We start from the raw sequence: 21,057 nt of genomic DNA, 5'->3' as shown, positions 1-21,057 counted from the left end.
TATATGAAATCCAAATGTGTTAAAATGACTAGAAATAAAAGGAAATGTATTTTAATGCAATGTACTTTAATTGTTGAAAAGTAAGCAAACCAAATCAAGGCTTAAGCTTAATTCAACTAATTTATATTTTCACTTAGAACTTTTTAAGTGATGTGAAGTTGATAATTCTCAGCAAAACCCCTATAATTAATCATTGAGAAAAGCAAGTATTGATTTAACAACATATCCTGCTAAAGATAGTTGCAAAGTAGGGGATGGTATTAGAAATGAACACGTGGCTCTTTTCTAGCTGCACTGTTATGGTTATACAGTTGTCCCTCAGTATCCTTGTGGGATTCCTTCCGGGACCCACCGAGGATGCTAAAGTCCCATAGTCGGTTTTCTGTATCCTCGGTTGGGCATCCGAGGATCCAGACAACCACGATCATAAACATAGTACAGGATTCACAGGTCACTGAGTCTGCAGATTCAGGACCCAAGTATGGGGAGAGCCGACTGTGTATTTATTGGAAAAAAAAAAAATTTGCCTGTTAAGTGAACCCATACAGGTCAAACCGTGTTGTTCAACAGTTAACTGTAAGTATTTAATGGTCCAAGCCTCAATTCTTTAGGAAAAAAACACTTGGCCTGTGGACTTTTGAGTTTTTAGCAACATATACATGAAGTGGACCTTGACATGGAATTGATCCAACTTGAAAAAGATTCTTGCTGTTGAGAATTCTGTACTAAATGTGTTTCAGGAGTTTATAATATTGGAAATTCGAAAAGGATTATAACAAGTACCACTTGTAAAAACAGGATAAAGTGGTGACCCACTAAATAAATATTATTTTGTCAGAGTGAATAGGTTAAGTTAAAACTAGTGATACATGTTGCTGGAGGCTAAATACAGGGAATTCATGATGTTTCTGCTGTAAGAGGTTGAGCTGCATTTTTCAGTTAAACCTCCCTTACGGTTTGGATGTAGCATATATGAGTCTTTACATTTAATCAGTTCTCAGGTTATGGTTGACACTAGTCTAAGGTTAAAGTCAGATTATTTCCAAGAGATAAATGCTTTTAGCCCTTTGTGAGACTCACAAGCAAAATAAAACAGGTCAAAGCAGGGCTTATTTTAGCTGAGCAAATATTTACTGAGTTCTGCTTATGTTCAGGGCACTATGCTGAGCACTGCAGAGCATATGGATGGGTAAGACTTAACTCTGCTCTTAAGCATCTTACAGTTGAGGGAGACAAGACATGTACATAAATAACTGCAAAACAGCAAGACTGGAGAAATCCCATGATAAGGTTACAAAGAGCACCCAAGGGGGTTGAGATGAAGAACAAGGACTTGGTAGAGCAGTGACAACTGAAGGTTGAGACACGTGAGGAACACATGCTGAGTGAAGTAAATAGCTCATGTGTCAGGAGATTACAGGATTTCTGTCTGGCTGGCAAGGAAGGGTAACTGTCCAGTGCAGCATCAAATGACTCCAAAAATTAGACTGGGACTGTACCCAGGAAGGGCACTGAATATTAGAGCAAAGAGTTCATATTTGATTCATTAATCACTGCGGGGACCCCTTGGGTGGTGTTGAGGGAGCTACCAGTTACGGTGCTCTCAGCTGTAAACACAGAACCCAAAATCCAACAAACAGTGGTTTAAATAATAAAGACATTATATAATCGCACACGACAAGAAATCTGGACTTTAATAATTCCAGAGTTGGTTAATTCAGTGACACCATGGCTGAGGTCAGCATCTCTTGTCATCCCCTTAAGGTCACAATATGACGGCCACCACTCATCTTTATCATGTCTTCCCCAAATCACATCCAAAGGCAAGAGGCAGGCAGAAGGATTCTCCTTGGGCATATGTCTCTTTTTTTTTTGGCGGTACGCGGGCCTCGCACTGTTGTGGTCTCTCCCGTTGTGGAGCACAGGCTCCGGACACGCAGGCTCAGCGGCCATGGCTCACGGGCGCAGCCACTCCGCGGCATGTGGGATCCTCCCGGACCAGGGCACGAACCCGTGTCCCCTGCATCAGCAGGCGGACTCCCAGCCGCTGCGCCACCAGGGAAGCCCCATATGTCTCTTTTTATCAGGGAGATAAATTTACAGAAATGCCTACCTAGCATTTATCTTGGTCCCATAGACCAGAAATTTTACACTTTTCTCCCCTAAATCAATCACTGGGAAGAGGAATGGCATTACCATTTTTGGTCTAGGCCAACATGGTTATCCCGTGATTTTGAGGGAGGGGCCCAACTTCGCTGAGCACATTACAGCCCAGTCCTGAACAGAATGTGGGTTTTCTTACAGAGAAAGGAGGAGAGAGTAGGTATTTCACAGGCAGCCAGGCTTGTGCCACAGGGTGCATGTCCATTGGAACTGCTTATTTGACCCATGAATCTGGAAGTGGTGAACGAGAGGTACTGGACAGGACGAGAATGGAGGGTTAGGGAGCCAGCACATTAATTGAGGCTCTGGGTTACCTGTGGGGACCTCCAGCAGCAAGACTAGAAATAAAGATGTTCTAGGGATAGACTCTGGAGTCTGTTTCCAAAGGGCTGTGGAGAAGAGAGGGACAGTTCCTCCTCTGTTCTCCAGAGCAGGTCCAACTGTAGCTCTGTTACTTCTTGGACTTTCATCAGATGATTAATTAGAGTGTTGGATGGATAATGAACACATGTGAGGCCCACGGTCTACAGGAGAGAGAAGGAGGCAGGGATCAAAGACGACCCTGTAGTTTTAAAGAGCATTCAGAAAGGAAAAGGGGGAGGGGAGCTGATCTGGGGGCAGGGAGGAGCCTGGACGTGCAGTCTGAAGTGCTGCTGGCCATCTGTGTGGACACCAGTTATCAGCACCTAGAAATCCAGATCTAGAACAGTCTTCTGAGAGCCAGGAAAGAGGCAGGAACCACAGGAGTGCCTGTGCCACAAAAAAGGTCAAAGAGGCTAGGATCCGATATGAAGGCTGAATTTAGGGATTGATAGTTGACCTTTGCAGGCACCTTTAGTAGAAAATAATGACAGAAGGTAGTTTCTGAGGGATAAAGAAACGAGTGAGTAGAAGGAAGCTGGGACAACCTGTAGCCATGACAGATGACTCTTCAAAAATTTTGGCACAGAAGAGAAGGTTGGCAACCTAAAGCTAAACAATGCATGCACTGGACATCTTACCTAAAGCAGCTTATTTAAAGGCAGTTCAAGGGCTCCAGCTGAATTTATAACACTTCAGTGACAAGCCTGAGGTCATTAGGAGTATCTGCTTCTGCTTCAGCACAAGCAAGAAAAAGGAAAAAGGTTTCTGTATAATGTGAACAGAATGGCTCTCCTCTATCAAACCCAGGTCTGTCTTGTGCCAGTTCACAGTGGACGTGGTAGGGGTGGGGGTGGGTTCCAGAATGTCCAACCCATGGTCAGGCTCTTCCAGAGACTCGCATTTGCCGGGTGACTGGGGCCCGCAGTGTGCCCCGCCCTGGGAGGGCCGATGATGGAGAGGGGCAGGACCTGGGCAGAAGGCACGCCACAGCACCCCCCCCCCGCCCCCCGAGCAGCAGGCTCCACATTTTTTTTATCAGGCACCCCTGCCAGTAGGAGCTATCTGAGCATGTATACTTAACATATTTTCAATAATATAAATATATCATGATATACTATAATATACTGTGCCTATCACAAGACACATCCCATCAGTATTTTCAAAGCATGAGAGAAAACAAACACCAGTGGAAATCCCAAGTTTCTTCCCACCCCCCTTTGGAGCACAGACACCTGCTGCAGACACCCGCTCTAGAACCTGGTATTGTAGGAAAGACAACCGTGTTAGCCCACGTGAGCTCCTGACGGTGTCTTTCAGAGAGAGAGGAATAAGGGTGGCGAGTCAGGCCTCACAGATCATTAACAAACACAGCCAGGGGGCAGCAGAATGCAGCACGGAGCACCCATTTTTCTATACCTTTTCCTTTTAGTTACCTCATACTGTTCAGGCCGATTCCCTTTCAAGCCTGCTGACCAGTGCCCATCACCCCTATCACCGCCCAGATGGGGAATGGGCCCGAGAAGGGGGGGGCCTGGTTCCTCTTCCCCAAGCCCTGGGCGTCCTGGGGGATGCTTCGCGAGCTGGAGGTGGGGTGGGAGGGAGGGTGGGCAAGAGGTTTGAAACAGGTAGGTGAGGAGGCGGATTGCTCCAAGAGTATGAAAAGCCAGCGCAGGGTGTTCCTTTGCATGTCCAGCCTCGTTGTGAAGACTGTGGGTTCTGGAGTGAGACTGTGGGGTTCCGACGGCAGCTCGTCAAGCTTCTCACCACCTGGGGCAGCTCCACGCCCTTAGCTGTTGTCATGTCACTGCTGATGCTGACAGTGACCCGGAGTGTGTTCGCAGGAAGGTAGCGCTCGCTCCCCGTCCCCCTGGCTCCTTCCGCGGCTGTTCCTCTAACTCCCGGCACCGCTTTTTCTGCAGACGTCCCCAAAGAGCAGCAGCTGCAGGCAGTGCAGGCGGCCATCCTGCTGCTGGCCGACGAGAGCAGGGAGGTGTTGCAGACGCTGCTGTGCTTCCTCAACGACGTGGTCCATGCGGTGGAGGAGAATCAGATGACGCCCATGAACCTGGCTGTGTGTCTGGCCCCCTCCCTCTTCCATCTGAATTTACTGAAGAAGGAAAGCTCCCCCAGGTGGGTTTTCCTCAGCAAGAACGCTAATGCTAAACCAGGTATTCCCCACGGCTACTTAAAAAAACTCGCGCTGTATTGCAAGTTGCGGATTTGTCAGCACTTCATTCATAATCAGAAAATGTTTGGAGGAACATAATTCGTGTGGCTCAGCGTCAGGGAACTGTCAAAGTAGCACAGTGTCCTTTGTGATCCCGAAAGCCTGGAGTTTTGTTTTGTTTTGCGTGTGTTAGTGGGAAGGAGGGAAAAAGGACACAGTAGTATTTTACAATCTTCAATTTTAAAAGGCTAGATTTAAGGCCCAAGCACGGGCAGCTTGCAGTGAAGTAGTTTCAAACTTGGGAAAAACAGATCAATTTCTCCCCCAACAGTTATTCCTGCCCGTGTATTATTCCAAGGTTTTCCATTATGAACTGTCAAACTCTTAGCCTGACTCAGGATATCTAAGATGTGTAGTCACTGTTTCTATTTGGAAATGAGAAAGTATGGGATCTGGGTGACATCTAGGCATGAAGACATGACAAAGGGATGAGCTTGTGTACTGTGAAAAGCTCTTGGGTTTGGGATCCGCTGAAGACTCTCCCCCTCAATTACAGAGTCATCCAGAAGAAATATGCCTCCGGGAAGCCAGATCAAAAGGACCTCAGTGAGAATCTGGCCGCAGCTCAAGGGCTGGCCCACATGATCATGGAATGCGACAGACTTTTTGAGGTAAGTGAAAGGCTCCAACTGCCTTCCTTATAGCTCTTGGAACTCGGTAAGACGCTTGGAATGGTTGCTGCATTTATGGCTTATTTCTGTTTTTTCCTGATTTTATGACAATGGTACACTCGATAGGTCTGGTCTTTGCCTCCTAGAAATGTGAGGAGTGAGCTTATATATTGAATAGTTGAGGCTTTGACAGTTAAAGACACTTGGGTTTACCATGATGATGGATTTTATGAACAGTTGCATCAACTTCAGGTGCCAGGTCCCAGGCCAGCCAGCCAAGTACGGTATATTTGATGTAACCTCGGGACTTGATTAGATTCAGTGTGCGTGTGAGAATGTGTGATACTGAACAATCGCTGTGAACTCAGGATCAGTAACAGCTTATGAATACAGCCACAGATACGCTAAAGGATTAAGTGAACTAGACTTCCGGCATACTTGTTGGGGCAAAGTTGTCATTTGCAAAAGGGAAAAGTGTGCCACAAAGGTCAAGCCACCTCTAAGTCATGCTTGACATTCCCCTTAAGTCTGTGCACTTTAAGTTTCCTGAGCCCAAGTTTTGCCAAAGTGAATAAAAATGTATAATAAGTAAAATCAAAGGAAAATGGAAAGAATGAATGGGAAGTCATGGCGGTGTTTTGAATAATAAATATAGCCTCAAACAGATTTGGGTTTCCTGACTTGAGGAAGCCCGCCCCCGCCCCCTTCACTGATCTTAGACAAACATCTCTTGCCCCACGGCACTCAGCCCTTTGCCCGTACCGTGGTCTTTGGCTTTGCTACTTTGTTTTCTGTCAGTCTCAGCATTTCTGTAGCTCAGTGTGTCGCTCTTCTGTGCATCCATCGGTTCAGGTCCCGCTTGAGATGGTGGCCCAGTCTCATAACTCATATATGGAGGCTGAGATCCATCCCCCAACTCTGGAAGACCTGGGGGCCCAGCTGGAGGAGAGCGGGGCCACTTTCCACACGTACCTGGAGCATCTCATCCAGGGCCTCCAGAAGGAAGCCAAGGAAAAGTTCAAAGGATGGGTCACGTGTTCCAACACAGACAACACAGATCTTGCTTTCAAAAAGGTAATCCCAGGTCTTGGAAAAAATTACCCCCAAAGAGCCAAGTCTTACAACCAGGGATTTGTTTTGCTTTTTTTTTTTTTTTTTTGCGATACGCGGGCCTCTCACTGTTGTGGCCTCTCCCATTGCGGAGCACAGGCTCCGGATGCACAGGCCCAGCGGCCATGGCCCACGGGCCCAGCCGCTCTGCGGCATGCGGGATCCTCCCGGATCGGGGCACGAACCCGCGTCCCCTGCATCTGCAGGCGGACTCTCAACCACTGCGCCACCCGGGAAACCCTGTTTTGCTTTTAAAATGGCTACTCTGTTCCCAGGGCTTCACCACACAGGAATCAGTCAACCACCCACTCTAGAGTCTGTTTGCACATAATCAGACTGCAGACTGTGGAGCCAGACTGCTGGAGCCCAGGCCTGGCTATGTCCCGTAGCTGTGTGACGTTGGGCGAGTCGCTCGCCTCTCTGTGCCTCCGTTTTCTTATTTGCATAATGCACATAATAGTAGGACCACTGTCAGAGGAGGGCTGTTTTAAAATCAGAACAATGACTGGTACACAGGGAGCACTGTGTGTTGGTGGTTATCGTTTTTATTATCAGTATTCTTTTTTCAGCTTAAGGATAAACATTTAAAAATTCTAAACCTGAGGTATTCAGAGTCACTCTTTCAAGTTACATACTCAGTGATGTTTTTTGAACACCCAGTGAAGGATGGTAGGTTGTGTTGGAACCAGCAACCTCTTCAGCATGTGCTGGTATCTTTCCCAAGGTGGGAGACGGGCATCCGCTGAAGCTGTGGAAGGCTTCTGTGGAGGTGGAAGCGCCCCCCTCGGTGGTTTTGAATCGCGTGCTGAGGGAGCGTCACCTGTGGGATGAGGATTTCGTGCAGTGGAAGGTGGTGGAAACCCTGGACAAGCAAACAGAAATCTATCAGTACGTGCAGAACAGCATGGCGCCTCACCCTTCCAGAGACTTCCTGGTTCTCAGGTAAGCCTGCCTCCGGGGTTTAAGATGCTCTGCTCCAAAAGCCAGGTAAGAGCTGCAGATTGAAGCCTTTCAGAGGCCTCCCACCTAAGTTCACCCTCCACTGGCAACACTCAGCCGGCCCTCATTTCTCTCAGTGAAAACTGACTTTGCTGTGTTTATGCCCGACTTCCTGCTTCTTTCACCCAGTTCACAGCTCTGCTGGGTTCTCTTATGGCCCCTTTCATTACGGAGCATACAGTTTATTAAGCCATAAATATTGTTCATTTCCTCAGAACAGAGTCCCCAAAAAAAACTGCTGTTTGTCCAGTTGTACTTTCTGCTAAATTATGCAGATTGAACCTGGCTGGCTTTTCTCCTGATTTTGCCTTTCTCCCCCTGGGAAAGCAAGTCTTCAGTGGTGTGACTCTCAATCTGGAGTGTGTGAAACTTCAAAATGCCTCTGTATAACTTCAGCTGCTCATAACTCATTACCAGGCATGGAAACCTTGACAGAGCCCTGAAGGTCCAACTGTGCTGAGACACTTGGATGTCCAGAAAGGTTTCAGGGCCTGACAGGGCTTGCGAGGCTGGTGTCTACTGTCGAAATATTACCTCTAATGGATTTTTGGGTTGAGTTCCGGACCCCTGCTCTCTGGGTTTGGAGGGGGATGCTCAACCAGCAATAGGAAGTTGCACAGCAGAGCTGTGTACATGGGCTGGTGAGTCAGTACTGAATCAGAAAGAAGAGGGACTGAGGATTCTAACAAACCCACATAAAATATAATTAAATCAATACATCCTTTTTTTATTGATAACTGATGGTGAATACTGTCTCTTCTCATATATTAGCAGTATAAAAAGAATCACTAGTGAAATTCCCAAATGTGTAATTTAAATAGTTTCTTTATTAAAGTAGTCTCTATGGCAAACTAAAGGTTATTTTTCACATGGGCTATTTATGCCTTTGGAATTGGTCCTTAGGACCTTGAATTTTAAGGGTCATTTTTTCCCTAAGTATATGTGTTTATCTTAGCAACCTTGGGACCCTGGTGGAGAATGTGGGCCGTTGTAAGGGTGGCTTATTACTGCAGTTATTGGGACTCACCTCGTGGAAGTTAAACTGTACGCCTTCACTCTTGCAAGCAGAAAATCAAATCGTTCTAGGATGGCAGCCACAGGGGGGATGGAGCCATGCCATAGCCTGCCTCTTCGCTCCCTTACAGGAGGCTGAGGGCCGGAGTCCGTGCATGGAACCGCCCTCCTTCCACTCACCCTGCAGTGCCACCCGCCTGCTACTTCTCATGTATCATTCCATCACTGCCTCGTGCCAGGCACTGTTGGAGGCTCCGGAGATACTGCAGGGAGCACAACAGACCACAGCCCTGCTCTCTTGGGATTTATATTTTATTAGGGAGATAGAGTCAATAACTAATAAGCAAGGGGGATAGGAATAGAGTCAATAAATAATAAGCAGGGGGGATAGGATTACTTATCTTAGGGGGATAGGAAGGGGTGGAATTTCAAATATAGTGGTCAGAACAGAGTCTCACTGTGTTGATTGATAGTTGATCCAAGACTTGAAGAAGAAGGTGGGTGGACCATGAGGGAGGGAGAAGAACTCGGCACCCAAGAGGATTAATAATGAACCTGATGTGTTTCCTGCAGCAGGAATTCCTTGTGATTATGATACAAAAGGTAGAAAGTGACAGGTATGGAAGAGGAGTCCAGGGCTGAGGCGCTTCCTGTTTTCAGAGCATCTCCCTGTCTAGGCTAGCGCTGGTCTCCTCTTGGGATTACCATGTTCATGTCTTACTTTATCCCTTTCTCTAGCTCCTCAGGAGCTTCCAGTGATACTCATTGAAGCTTCTTCCATTTTATCCCCAGAAATCTGTACAACTTTCAGTCTTTGTTATTAATCACAGCCTTATGCATGAAAAGAGAATGGTCACACCCATGGAGAAGTTGCTAAGCATTTGTGTAGGGCTTGCTTATTCCCTAATTCTAGGTTATAGTTCCTCTTTCTGGTGAGGTAGGCCAGGACGAAGTTAGAGATGAGATAACTAAGCAAGGGGATAGGATTTGTAACATAAATAACTAAGATTATAATAATGAAACCTACATCCTACGGTAGAAATGGTTGCTACAGAGATGCTCTCATGATTCCTGACTTCCATCTACAACCTCTTCCCAAGTGGTACACCCCCCCATGTTTGAATAGCTCCAGTAACAGTGAACTCACTACCCCTCATATAGCCCATTCCATTTTTGAAGAGTACACACTGTGAGACGGCTCTTGTCTGCACTGAATTAAAACATACCTTCATATCTCTGCTTTCTGGAGGCAAATCAACTGTATTTATTTCTTCTCCTGCTCAAGAGCCACTCAGGGACTTGAAGGCAATTAGTAGTCTGCCATGTACCTAGTTTTCTTCAAGCTAAGCATCCTTTCAGACTTGAGTTGAGCACCGCCTCCTCCAGGAAGCCATCCCCTGTGCGTGATCTCAGAGCGCTCTTTGCACAGCCATATCACTGCACTTTCCGTGGTGCTTTAGGGTTCTCTTGGTAGGTCTGTTTCTCCTCCTGGGCTGTAGACCTTTATGTCTTCAGTGGCTTCTCAGAGCTTGGCACACCGAATAGATGTTTGCTGAAAGACTTGAATGGGCGAGTCCTAGTTCCCAAACGGTGAGACCAGCCCTTCAGTGTTGTGCGGGAGCCTCTGCAGCCTCAGTTTGGGATTCCGAAAGCAGCTCTGAAAGCTGCAAGACCGTTTCTGACCTCTGGGTCAGAGGGCTGAGACCCTTGCTTTCAACTGCACAGCATAAAGTTCACACGCACTTATGGAAACCATTAGCTTAGTCCAAGTAACTGGGCTTGGAATTTGAGCAAGAAAATATAAGTGTGAGCCTCAGCGCTGTGCTCCGGGTTTTCTTTCTCTCTCAGCCCTAATTCCGACGTGCGGGTTTGTTTTGCTGCAGGACCTGGAAGACTGATTTGCCCAAAGGAATGTGCACCCTGGTGTCCCTCTCCGTGGACCACGAGGAAGCCCAGCTCATGGGTGGTGTGCGGGCTGTGGTGATGGACTCTCAGTACTTAATGGAGCCGTGTGGGTCAGGCAAGTCGAGGCTGACCCACATCTGCAGGGTGGACCTGAGGTGAGCGGGCTCCTGGGGGCGGCGGGCGCAGGCTTGCCGCACATCCGCTGGGGCCCTGTTTCTCATCTGGTCCCTTATTTCACTGTCCTTTTATTCCTCTTGCCATTAACATGCTTTCTAGAAGATTATGTGTGCCTTCCCCTCGCTTTTCCTCTTTCCACCCTTGCTAAAATTCTGACTTTCAGGAGAAAGTCCTCTGCTCATCTTTATTTTCCGTTTTGTCCCACTTATACTTCTGTGCTTTGGGCACGGGGCAAACACCAGCACTAGAGCCCGGGATGTAGTAGGTGCTCAGTAAATACGAGTCCTCTTGTGTTTCTTTTCAGCCTGTCCCTTTTGCGGCTCCCTCCAGTTGCCCTCCTTTGAGAGGGAACTAACTTAAATCCAACCCCTTCAAGGCATTCATGATGCTGAGTTCTTGTTCTGGGTGGATATAAGCTGGGTTTTCTCAGTAAATTCTAGAATTAAGTCTGAATCACCCCTGAGGAGACGCTATCATTTTAAAGCACCTGGTGAATACTGTAAAGATAGATAGACCAAATACTTGGCCAAAAAGGCATTTTCAAGGCCCTGTTGACAGAACGAGGTTCTCAAAACCTCGGAGCAGCAGCCCCGAGTGTAATGCAGGTGGACTGACATTCAGGGCACAAGCACAGCCCTATCGACCATGACAAACTGTTGTGATTTGGAAAAAGACTTTCCCACTTCCTTTCTGATTTTTGTCCCCGCAGAGGTCACTCTCCAGAATGGTACAATAAAGGCTTTGGACATCTGTGTGCGGCGGAAGTTGCCAGGATTAGAAACTCTTTTCAGCCCCTCATTGCTGAAGGTCCAGAAACTAAAATCTGAGTTTTCCCCAGTGTGACATCAAACTCAGGGAAGAGGAAGTGAAAGCAAACACTTGTGGGAGAGAGTGTGCGCGTGAGAAAGCAAGGGAGAGAGAGAAAGCGATTGACAATGCTTAAAAGTGGAAGCACTGAGAAGTCGGAATGTTGAAGATGCAAGAATTTCTGAGAACTTTCCTAGCCTTCCTGGAGACGGCTACATCCCTACTAATATAATATTTTTAAAAATCAGAACATTTATCTATGTTACTTAAAATTAAATGGATTATTCATTGTGCATTGCCTAATTTGCTATTTAAAGGCTTCTAAGAAGCGTATTCTTAACTGTAAATAAATGTATGTATAGCGTATGTACATATGTGTGTATATCTCTATCTTTACTGTATATATGTAAAATATCAATTTTATATATAATTGCATATTTTGAAAAGGAACAAGTCTGATTCGGTGAGTCCCTTCCTCACCTGGTTCTTTCCAAGTTGTTCTGGGCGCTGTCTCCCCGCCGTCCTGTAAGCTGAGCAGAATCTGCTGCTGACACCGAAGTGTGACAATATGTAGTCTGCCCTGATGTCTTACCAAAGATTAGCCAACCAAAGGAAAACACATTAAATGGCACTTACATGTTGTCAGCTTGTTTGTGTTATTCAAACACAGAGAGTGGGCTGTTGGATAAAGCAAAGAAAATAATATTTAGTCCTCTTTAAAGCAAAGAAGTGGGTGAGGAGTCGTTCCCGCATTTAAGGCTAGATTACCGCTTGCCATGGGGCCAGCAGATACAGCTTTCAGTGACATGTTAGACGCCTATGGACCACTGGAGTCAGCCCAGTGACTGAAAGAGAGCCTGTATTTCCCTGCTGATTAGAGCTGAGTATAATAGCTTTTGCAGATTCACAGCCAAAGGGAGCCTCTGTGTTCTGTTGAGTTTTCATACTTACATTTCATAATGCTCTTAAATGTCATTCTAGTTGACCAGTGGCCTATTTGTCCACAGTTAATTGGCATTTTCTTACCAATGTATTGCACTGAATTTAACTCTGGACACCAGATTAAGGGAGATGATGGTCATTCAAGAGTCCTGGACCATTTCAGCTTCAGGGAATTCTACTATTGCTACATATGATGCTCTTAAGATAGAATTCATTAAAGTTTTGCAATCTGAAAGACAGGGTTTTTAAACTAATGTTAAGACCAAAACTGTGTTCTTCAAATTAGTTTTAGAAAATATAAACAGGTCTGTTAAATTCCATGTTTCTTCATTAGTCAGTTAAGCTACCTATGCATTTGACCCAACCTTATTTATTATTGTATAGACTAAGCAAATGGACTATCCTTAACCAATTGCTAATGGATTTAAGTTGGTTTTTTATTGTAATTCAACAATGCTAGAGAGAAAGATAACTTATTGTGTTTGGTTTCAGGGAGAGATTGGTATCATAACTTAGCAATTCATGCTGGAGAAAAAAAAATTAAGAGTGTTTTCCTTTCTTTTTATATTGTATGCATTTATATAATGTCTTCTTTTATCAGCAATGTGCAATTCTTTTATTGAGAGAAATAAAAATGCTATATATGAGTTTTGTATGGTACCAGTAAAATCATACTGTTTGAATTGTGATCTAGGGATTTTTTGTTTCCTTGCCTACTGAAAAAGGTGGCAGCAAACCCATAATTTTCCAATTGGGCAACGCCCTGTGAGCAAAACAAATTCACTTCTTCCATACATCTTAATTGTAACCACATATGCCAGATTACTTTAGTAGGCACAGACAAGATCATTAGTGAATTTTAATTTACCTTAATGCTGATCCTACTCCAGAGATGGGATCATATGTTTTCAGGAAATATGACAGGCACACAAGGATGAATGGTGTCGTGTCACCTAGAGCAGGCCTTTTCCAGCCTTAGCAGCACACGAATTACCCGCAGATATTGTTACAATAAGCCTCTGATTCAGGCAGTCTGAGGTGGACCTGAGCTTCTGCATTTTGAACCAGCTTCGGGGATGCCCAGCCTGCCAGCCCGAAGACCACACCTTGAGAAGCTGGGACCTGGAGGATACTTAGAATAAAAGCACACATGGTTTTATTTCTGACTCCCCTTCTCTTCAAATTACCTGACTTCTTAATTTTTATGCACATACTAATCACATCACTGCTGCCTAACAACACAGTGCCTCTTAAAAAAAAAAAAAAGGAGAAAGATGCAGCAAGCTTGTCAAATACTACAGTATTTTATTCATTGTTATCTTGCCAATAGAAACAAAATATGTTGCCTTTAAATATTATATTTATACTATTTATACTGCATGTATATCTTTACCTCAACTGTTGGTATCAATCATCAATTGTAAAATACTTGCCAAGGCAAAGAAATTTATATACGTTAAATATACCCTTTTTTTTTCCTATAAAATACATGTTGATTTTCATGCTTCATCCTGTAAGCAGAAAACCTGCTTCCTGAGGAAGAGTTCTCTCTCAAAAGCTTGCCATGAGCTTGACGCCTCAGTACTGTAGTCAAATCTTCCTCAAATATAAAGATTCATATAAAAGTCTAGATTGTTATCTACAGAACTTCACTAACAGTCTGGGTGCCTTCCTTAACCTATGTCTAAGGCATTATGGTGATGGGTAGGGATTTCTTTTACATTTCATTGTTCTTATATCTAGAAGTTATAAGAACACTTTTAAGAGTATTTTTATGAAGGATTCAGTGAACTCCAGCTACAATTCCATTTTCACTGAGTGCACGAGAAACTGAGACTTGATGACGTGACTTATGGCTGCACCACTGGACCATGAAGAGTAGCCACATCTGACTCTGAGCCTCTTGCTTTCCATCCTTGTACAGTGAGCCCTCCACATCTGCAGGTTCTGCATCCAAGGATTCAACCAACCATAGATCAAAAATACTCCAGGGGCTTCCCTGGTGGCACAGTGGTTGAGAATCTGCCTGCCAGTTCAGGGGACATGGGTTCGAGCCCTGGTCTGGGAAGATCCCACATGCCGCGGAGCAACTAGGCCCATGAGCCACAAGTACTGAGCCTGCGCATCTGGAGCCTGTGCTCTGCAACAAAGAGAGGGCGCGATAGTGAGAGGCCCGCGCACCGCGATGAAGAGTGGCCCCCGCTTGCCGCAACTAGAGAAAGCCCTCGCACAGAAACGAAGACCCAACACAGCCAAAAATAAATAAATTAATTAATTTAAAAAAATACTCCAAAAAAAATTCCAGAAAATTCCTAAAAGCAAAACTTGAATTTGCTGTACACTGGCAGCTATTTACATATCATTTGCATTGTATTAGGTATTACAAGTAATATAGAGATGATTTAAAGTATATGAGAGTATGTGCATGGGTTATATGCAAATACTACACCATTTTATATAAGGGACTTGAGCAATCCCTGGATTCTGGTACCTGAAGGGAGTCCTGGAGCTAATCTCCTGCGGGTACTGAGGGACCACTGTACTTGTTCTATGCTTTAGTTCTAAAAGATGACAAAGGTCACCCCTAATAAAGCAAGCAGGAGCTCTCGAACATTCTCAGCTACAGGCTACAAGAGCCACAGCAGCCCAAACGACCATATGCCCACATAAAAATGATCCAAACTCTGCTCTCTGCTCCTCTCCCTCATACTTTCTACCATTACTTGCAAGTTTTGCTTTCATAGGCAAAGGAGGAATTTCAACTGTCCCTCTTCCTCTTCTATGTGAAAGAAGAGAACATGGTCATTCTAGCAGCCACAGGCAACCAGTGTCATCCTGGGACCCTGGAGCATATGAATTCAAATTTGATTCTGAGTCTACTTCATGAAATTCTTAGGCATGAAACTGTTCTACTTCTTTTTTAAAAAAATATTTTATTTATTTATTTAGGCTGTGCTGGGTCTTAGTTGCGGCACGTGGGATCTTTGCTATGGCGTGTGGCCTTCTTAGTTGTGGCATGCGTACGGGATCTAATTCCCTGACCAAGGAGTAAACCCGGCCCCCTGCATTGGGAGCGCAGAGTCTGACCCACTGGACCACAAGGGAAGTCTCTGTTATACTTCTGTCTTTTGATATTTGGCCACAAAAAAAATCAGTCATATGATTTCTTCTCAGGAAATTCATGTAAAGGAATTAAATAGATCCTAGCCAAGTGGAGTGTCACTGTTCCTGTAGCGCTTACAATGATTCTGAATTGTCGAGGTGGAGATGCCCAGCCACTAGTGGGACATACAGGTCTGAAACATTATGAGAGTGACCAGGGCCCAAAGCTAGAGGTACATCCCGTGTTCACTTCAGTTGTGTTATCCCTGCCTCTCCTGACTACACACATAACGGTCCAGTGATACCAAGCCACTCCTTCACATCTCTGTGACTTGCCATTGACTTTCTCCCCATCTTGTCGGTCATGTGATAGCCTGTTTATTCCTCAAAACCCTATTTGAGCATCATTTGCTCCATGGACTTTCCTGACCACCCATCTGAAATCCACCTGCTTCCTTATATATTACTCTTATTGCATGAATCACATCTCATTTAGTTATTTGGCAATAAATCTAACTCTCCCACTAGATTATGATCTCTTAGGAACATGGACCATGTCTTACTCAGCTCTGAAACTCCATCCCATAGGACACTTTCTGCTACACCATTCTATAAGTATTTAAAATGACCTGGGCATCTGAAAACTGGGCATAAAGATGATAGAAGCCATAGAAATGGAAGTCATAACCTAGTGTGGAGTATTCCAAAGCCAGTGAAATAACTCACATTTTGTGTTTGACTGCTACAGCTCTCCAATAGCACAAACAATGGAGAATTAGCTGGTCTTCCAAGAAGTTAAATGCAACTGTTTCTGAAATTATCAAATGCTGAACATCTGTTTGCAGAAAATAGGACAGTTTGATTAGTTCATTCATTCAACAAATACGTGTGGAGCACTCATGATGTGCCAGACGCTGTTCTAGGCATTCAGTAAGTGAAACAATAAATGAAATCAGTGAATAAAACGACAAAAAATTCCTGTCCTCATGGAACTTATGGTCTAGAAGAGAAAACAGCCAAGAAACAAGATACATAATTGACCAGAGAAGCTCTACAGAGAAAAATAAAATCAGAGGAAGGAGATTAGACAGGGAAAAGCTTACCAAGGGCCTGGGGTAAAGAACTATCAAAATGACATGCTGTTTGATTATTTTTCCTCAAGCTCTGCTGGAGCTGCTAAAATTACAGTGTTGGGAATGATCAATTCATCAATTTGCTGAGACCTTATTCCTGGTGAAGGAAAATAAGTAACAGCAGCAGGAGGAAATGAAGCCTCTGGCTGCGTCTTTCAAGCCCATCAGAAAGCAGGGTTCCAGCAAGCGATGCACAGGTGCTGGAAGCCCGCATGTCCCAGATGGGAACATTCAGTTCTTAGGCCCAGATGATAAGTCCCCTGCCATTCTGATTTCCAGATACAAGCATGTCTCCAAGGCCCCCAGATACTTCGCGGAGTTCTCGAGACAAGCGTCTACACGTGCTCGAAGGCAGGCTCCCCTGTCAGCTTGGTTCATCCTCACACCCACACCCACCCCTGCTGACCACGACCACGACCGTTCAGCTCACTGCTGGGACCCACCCTGGCACCAGAGTCCTGGGAGAGGAGGAAGACCCCGTTCTCCCCGTGATACCTCCTTGTGGAGCTGCTCCAAGTGCTTCCCTAAATCCCCACAACACACCTGAGACCAGGCGTCACTTGGGATAAGACTCAACCAACACACCGGGGAGACAGTACAAGGTAGGATGTAACTTAAAGCTGCAGCCTCAAGGGGCTCTGCTTCCAGCGCCTTAACCCACACCTGACCCCAGGCGCTCTCACCTCTCCGCCTGCCCCCCCCCACCCCGCTCACGCTCAGCCTCCACTCTGGGAACAGTGAACGCCTCCCGCAGGAAGGGTCTGACCCAGCCCACCTCACTCCCACTCCTCAGCTTCAGAACGTGAAGAACAACTGCGCTGCTGGCAGGAGGCGGAAGACCCACCTTCACGCCCTGGCCGCGTGGCTCCACCCCAAGACCCAGAAGATCATCACACCAGGGAGGCGCGCGGATTCGTTGCCCTAAATCCTAGTCATCTCGGGAAACATCACCACGCCGCCCCTGTGGGCACAGCGGGTGCCGGCCCTATGTCGGTCTTCCTCGCCTTCCCTTCCCATCCCTGTGCTCACGTCAAGGGTGGCAGACGCCTCTGCCATCCCCGTGGTTATCAGTCATCCCGTCTGCTGAAAAGCTGATTGGTGACATTTTCATATGAATGTTTCAGACAGAGCTGCTCCACTGTAGGTTTGCGTAATGAAGTCTTTTATCTCCTTATCTGGCATTAGGGGCTTTCTCTCCTGTTACAAGGATTTCAGGCGTCAGCAGGCAGGTGGAAGCTATTTTTGGAATACGGAAGAGACTGAAATGCTACTACCACAGTACAAAAAAAGCCTAACCCTGAAAGTCACCTGACCTTGTTCTCCGGTGGTTGGAGTGTACGGGTCGTTTCCCCACGTGGTACCTGCTTCCCTGGGGAGGCTTGGGTGCTGCACTCCCAGGAGAGTCAGAGATGGGAGCTCTGCCTGGATTCAGAAGGGCTCTTCCAGGGAGCCTCCTCCAGCCTGAGCCTTCCTTCCCCCATCTCTCTCCCCCTCCACCACTTCAAAGCTGTCTGAATCTCATCTTTTCTTCTCAGAGAATCCCCACCCCCATTCCTTGGTTTCCAAGCCCATCAAGCAGTTTTCTGAAGAAATTCCCAAGATGGTGTGTGGTATCCATTTTGTCTCAATCCTGTAATGCGCAGCTTTGCCAGGAACTTTGTGCCCAAGGAAGACCCGAGGGAGCATCCAGGAGGTGCCAGCCAGGGAGAAGGGACCCTGCCTTTCTGGGGGCTGGATTCCCATATACACCAAATGGACAAGAGTTGAAGACGCTGAGTGAGGAAGGGCCAAACTGGGGAGTACTGGGCAAACAAACGAGACCACTGGATGTGGTGGTGTTCGCTGCTTTTCCTGATGTCCTTCAGTTTCTCTGCTGCTCCCTCATCTACAGGGGAAAACTAAAAGGAAACAGGCACAACTATCAATTCTGTCTGAGCCACAGATAGTGTGCTGACTGCCGCAGAGATGGGTGGTTCAAATTACTTTGGAGAAAAGGGCTATCCGATGGTCTGAAATTAAACATGCTCTGGAAGGAGCAGCTGCAGGGGAGCGGTGGGGGGAGGACCACCCATCGCTGGGATCTGCTGGAGCTGCCCTCTGGGACCCCGCACACAAGAAACACACACTCCAGAACAGGGCTTCCCTTCTAGAACTGCATGAAACTGAACATTCAGCTCGAAAAAGACTTGGAAGTGGCAAAGGCGAGTGGATTTCTTCTTAGTTTTCTATCAGTTTGCAGTGGTTCCAGTATAAACCCAGCAGCGTATGTTTATACCCAGAAGCATAAAAAGCATCAAAGCAGTGATGCAGCATTTCAAACAACAGAAAAAATGCAGCAGCAATTTGGCTGCCTTGTTCACTTTTCAGACGGTTGTGTAGCTGTCCTGATCTTCCCCATAAATCTCAAAGTTCACATTTAACAGAGCCCTGCTCCCCTGTATTCCTGATGCTGCAAAGCGGGCATCAAGCAGGATCCTTTACATGAAATGAAGGAATTTTAACCAGTCATACATACAGCAACGGTTGTTACTTCTTGAAACTAAGTAAGAACAAGAGGGGGACAGTTTTTCTCTGAGAAGACAGAAGAACACTTTGCAATTTTTGTTCAAGGTTTGGGGAGTATAAAATGAACAGCTGCTTGTGTTCCCACATTCCAGTGTCAAGATGTTATGCAGAGATCAGAAATAGACCCAAGGTGACGTCCATCATGTGAGCCATGCAAATGAGGAAAAGACTCTGCAGCGGCAGTAATTCCCAGGACAAGGGTCAGGCCACTGAAACGGGACAAAGGAATCAAGGCCAGAAGAGGCAGCAAGTAGGATGGCAGTTCTCCACGGCATTCTCCAAGTGGAATTTCAAAGGCTAATGAGGGGAACCACAGTGAACCAGAACTTCAAACCTAGAAGTGTAAACGTCCAGGGAACATTCTGATGCCCTGTATGCTATGGGTTCTTTATCTTCCTACTTCAGATCATCACCAATCACACATGGAATAAACCTCCCATTAAGTAAAAAGTGATAAGACAATAGTGACAGCTGTGTGCATTGGGGCCTTGCTGTTTACCAAGGATTTTTCATACACACTCACATACATGTATATGTGTATGCACAATGTAGGTATCAATCCTCACAACAACCCAATGACATAGATACTATTATATCTATTTTTTAGAAGAGTAAGTTGAGGCTAAGAAAGGACTGGGGACTTCCCTGATGTCACCCAACCAGGACTGACACCCAGGCAATCTGAGCTTTGCTCTGCTGCTTCCCTTAATGAGGAGGGTTCCTCTATGACAGAATGATGAAATCAGGAAGCTATGCTGGCTGTTAAGAACACCCAGCTGATTGGCTGAGTGGATCTTCTAAAGAGTGACATTTTGAGTATAATTGCAAATAGTCTCCAACAAGAAGAAGACATCGGGGCTTCCCTGGTGGTGCAGTAGTTAAGAATCCATCTGCCAGTGCAGGGGACATGGGTTCAAGCCCTGGTCCAGGAAGATCCCACATGCCGTGGAGCAACTAAGCCCATGCACCACAACTGCTGAGCCTGTGCTCTAGAGCCCATGAGCCACAACTACTGAGCCCACGTGCCACAATTACTGAAGCGGGAGCACCTACAGTCTGTGCTCTGCAACAAGAGAAACCACCACAATGAGAAGCCCATGCACTGCAATGAAGAGTAGCTCCTGCCCTCCACAACTACAGAAAGCCCGCACGCAGCAATGAAGACCCAACGCGGCCAAAAATAAAATAAATTAAAAAAAGAAAACAGCAAGACAGTGGGGTGCACAGCAAGCCCACTGGTGAGGCCAGACTTGGAAGCAGCAAAGGGCACATGAGGGAGGGACAACATACCTCCAGCCAGGCTATTCTTTCCAGCCCTTTGCAGCACCTTCTAGGGGAGGGGAGTTGCTAGTGTGAATCACCGAGCTCCGTGACATTGTTTGGAGGCGGTCACAGCATCGCCAGGTGGTACCCATCATGTGTGCTCCGTCCTCTGTGCACGCAGCTGGGCTGCTAAGTACAGCCGGATACACGGATAGATCCCCGTCCCGCCCTGTGGCATGACAGGGCCTGCTCAGTCCTAAGATTTAGGTTCAGAGGCAAATGGGAGTGCTTATCCTTTACTATAATTCTCAGACATTTGCACAGCTATTAATAAAGACGTCTTTTGATACCCTTCTGCTGTTGTTCCTGTTCACAGAGAGCTTTCCGAGCCTGTGGGAAGGATCACTGATAATAGATGATCAAGATCTCAGCATTCCTGGGGCCCTGGCAATAATTATATCTAATGACATTAAAATTATGTCCTTGGTAATAGGAACATACATGTCAATAACTACCTTAAATGTAAATGGATTAAATGCTCCAACCAAAAGACATACACTGAGGGCTTGCCTGGTGGCACAGTGGTTGAGAGTCCGCCTGCCGATGCAGGGGACACAGGTTCGTGCCCCGGTCCGGGCAGATCCCACATGCCACAGAGTGGCTAGGCCCGTGAGCC

At 46.1% G+C, this 21,057-nt stretch overlaps 2 protein-coding genes across 12 annotated transcripts in view; one reads left to right on the top strand and one right to left on the bottom strand.

Annotated features, from left to right (window-relative positions):
• The window catches only part of STARD13 (StAR related lipid transfer domain containing 13), a 221,572-nt gene extending 208,565 nt beyond the window's left edge, over positions 1-13,007 (top strand). For all 8 annotated transcript variants that reach the window (XM_073795036.1, XM_073795039.1, XM_019936762.3 and 5 more), the window contains 6 exons: positions 4,446-4,656; positions 5,250-5,364; positions 6,217-6,438; positions 7,199-7,416; positions 10,371-10,547; positions 11,279-13,007. In XM_073795036.1, the coding sequence (XP_073651137.1) occupies positions 4,446-4,656; positions 5,250-5,364; positions 6,217-6,438; positions 7,199-7,416; positions 10,371-10,547; positions 11,279-11,396 (1,061 nt within the window). In that variant the 3' untranslated portion in view covers positions 11,397-13,007. The remainder of the gene's footprint in view (positions 1-4,445; positions 4,657-5,249; positions 5,365-6,216; positions 6,439-7,198; positions 7,417-10,370; positions 10,548-11,278) is intronic.
• Positions 13,008-13,156: 149 nt separating this feature from the next.
• KL (klotho) overlaps positions 13,157-21,057 on the bottom strand; it is a 78,788-nt gene continuing 70,887 nt past the window's right edge. For all 4 annotated transcript variants that reach the window (XM_073795042.1, XM_073795044.1, XM_019936421.3 and 1 more), the window contains 2 exons: positions 16,147-16,255; positions 13,157-13,450 (listed from right to left, as the gene is read on the bottom strand). The gene's annotated coding sequence lies outside the window, so the exon portion shown is untranslated. The remainder of the gene's footprint in view (positions 13,451-16,146; positions 16,256-21,057) is intronic.

Source organism: Tursiops truncatus, chromosome 18 (genome assembly GCF_011762595.2).
Source record: "Tursiops truncatus isolate mTurTru1 chromosome 18, mTurTru1.mat.Y, whole genome shotgun sequence".
Taxonomy (NCBI): Eukaryota; Metazoa; Chordata; class Mammalia; order Artiodactyla; family Delphinidae; genus Tursiops; species Tursiops truncatus.
The sequence above is the reverse complement of the archived record's forward strand: the minus strand, read 5'-3'. Positions and strand labels throughout refer to the sequence as shown.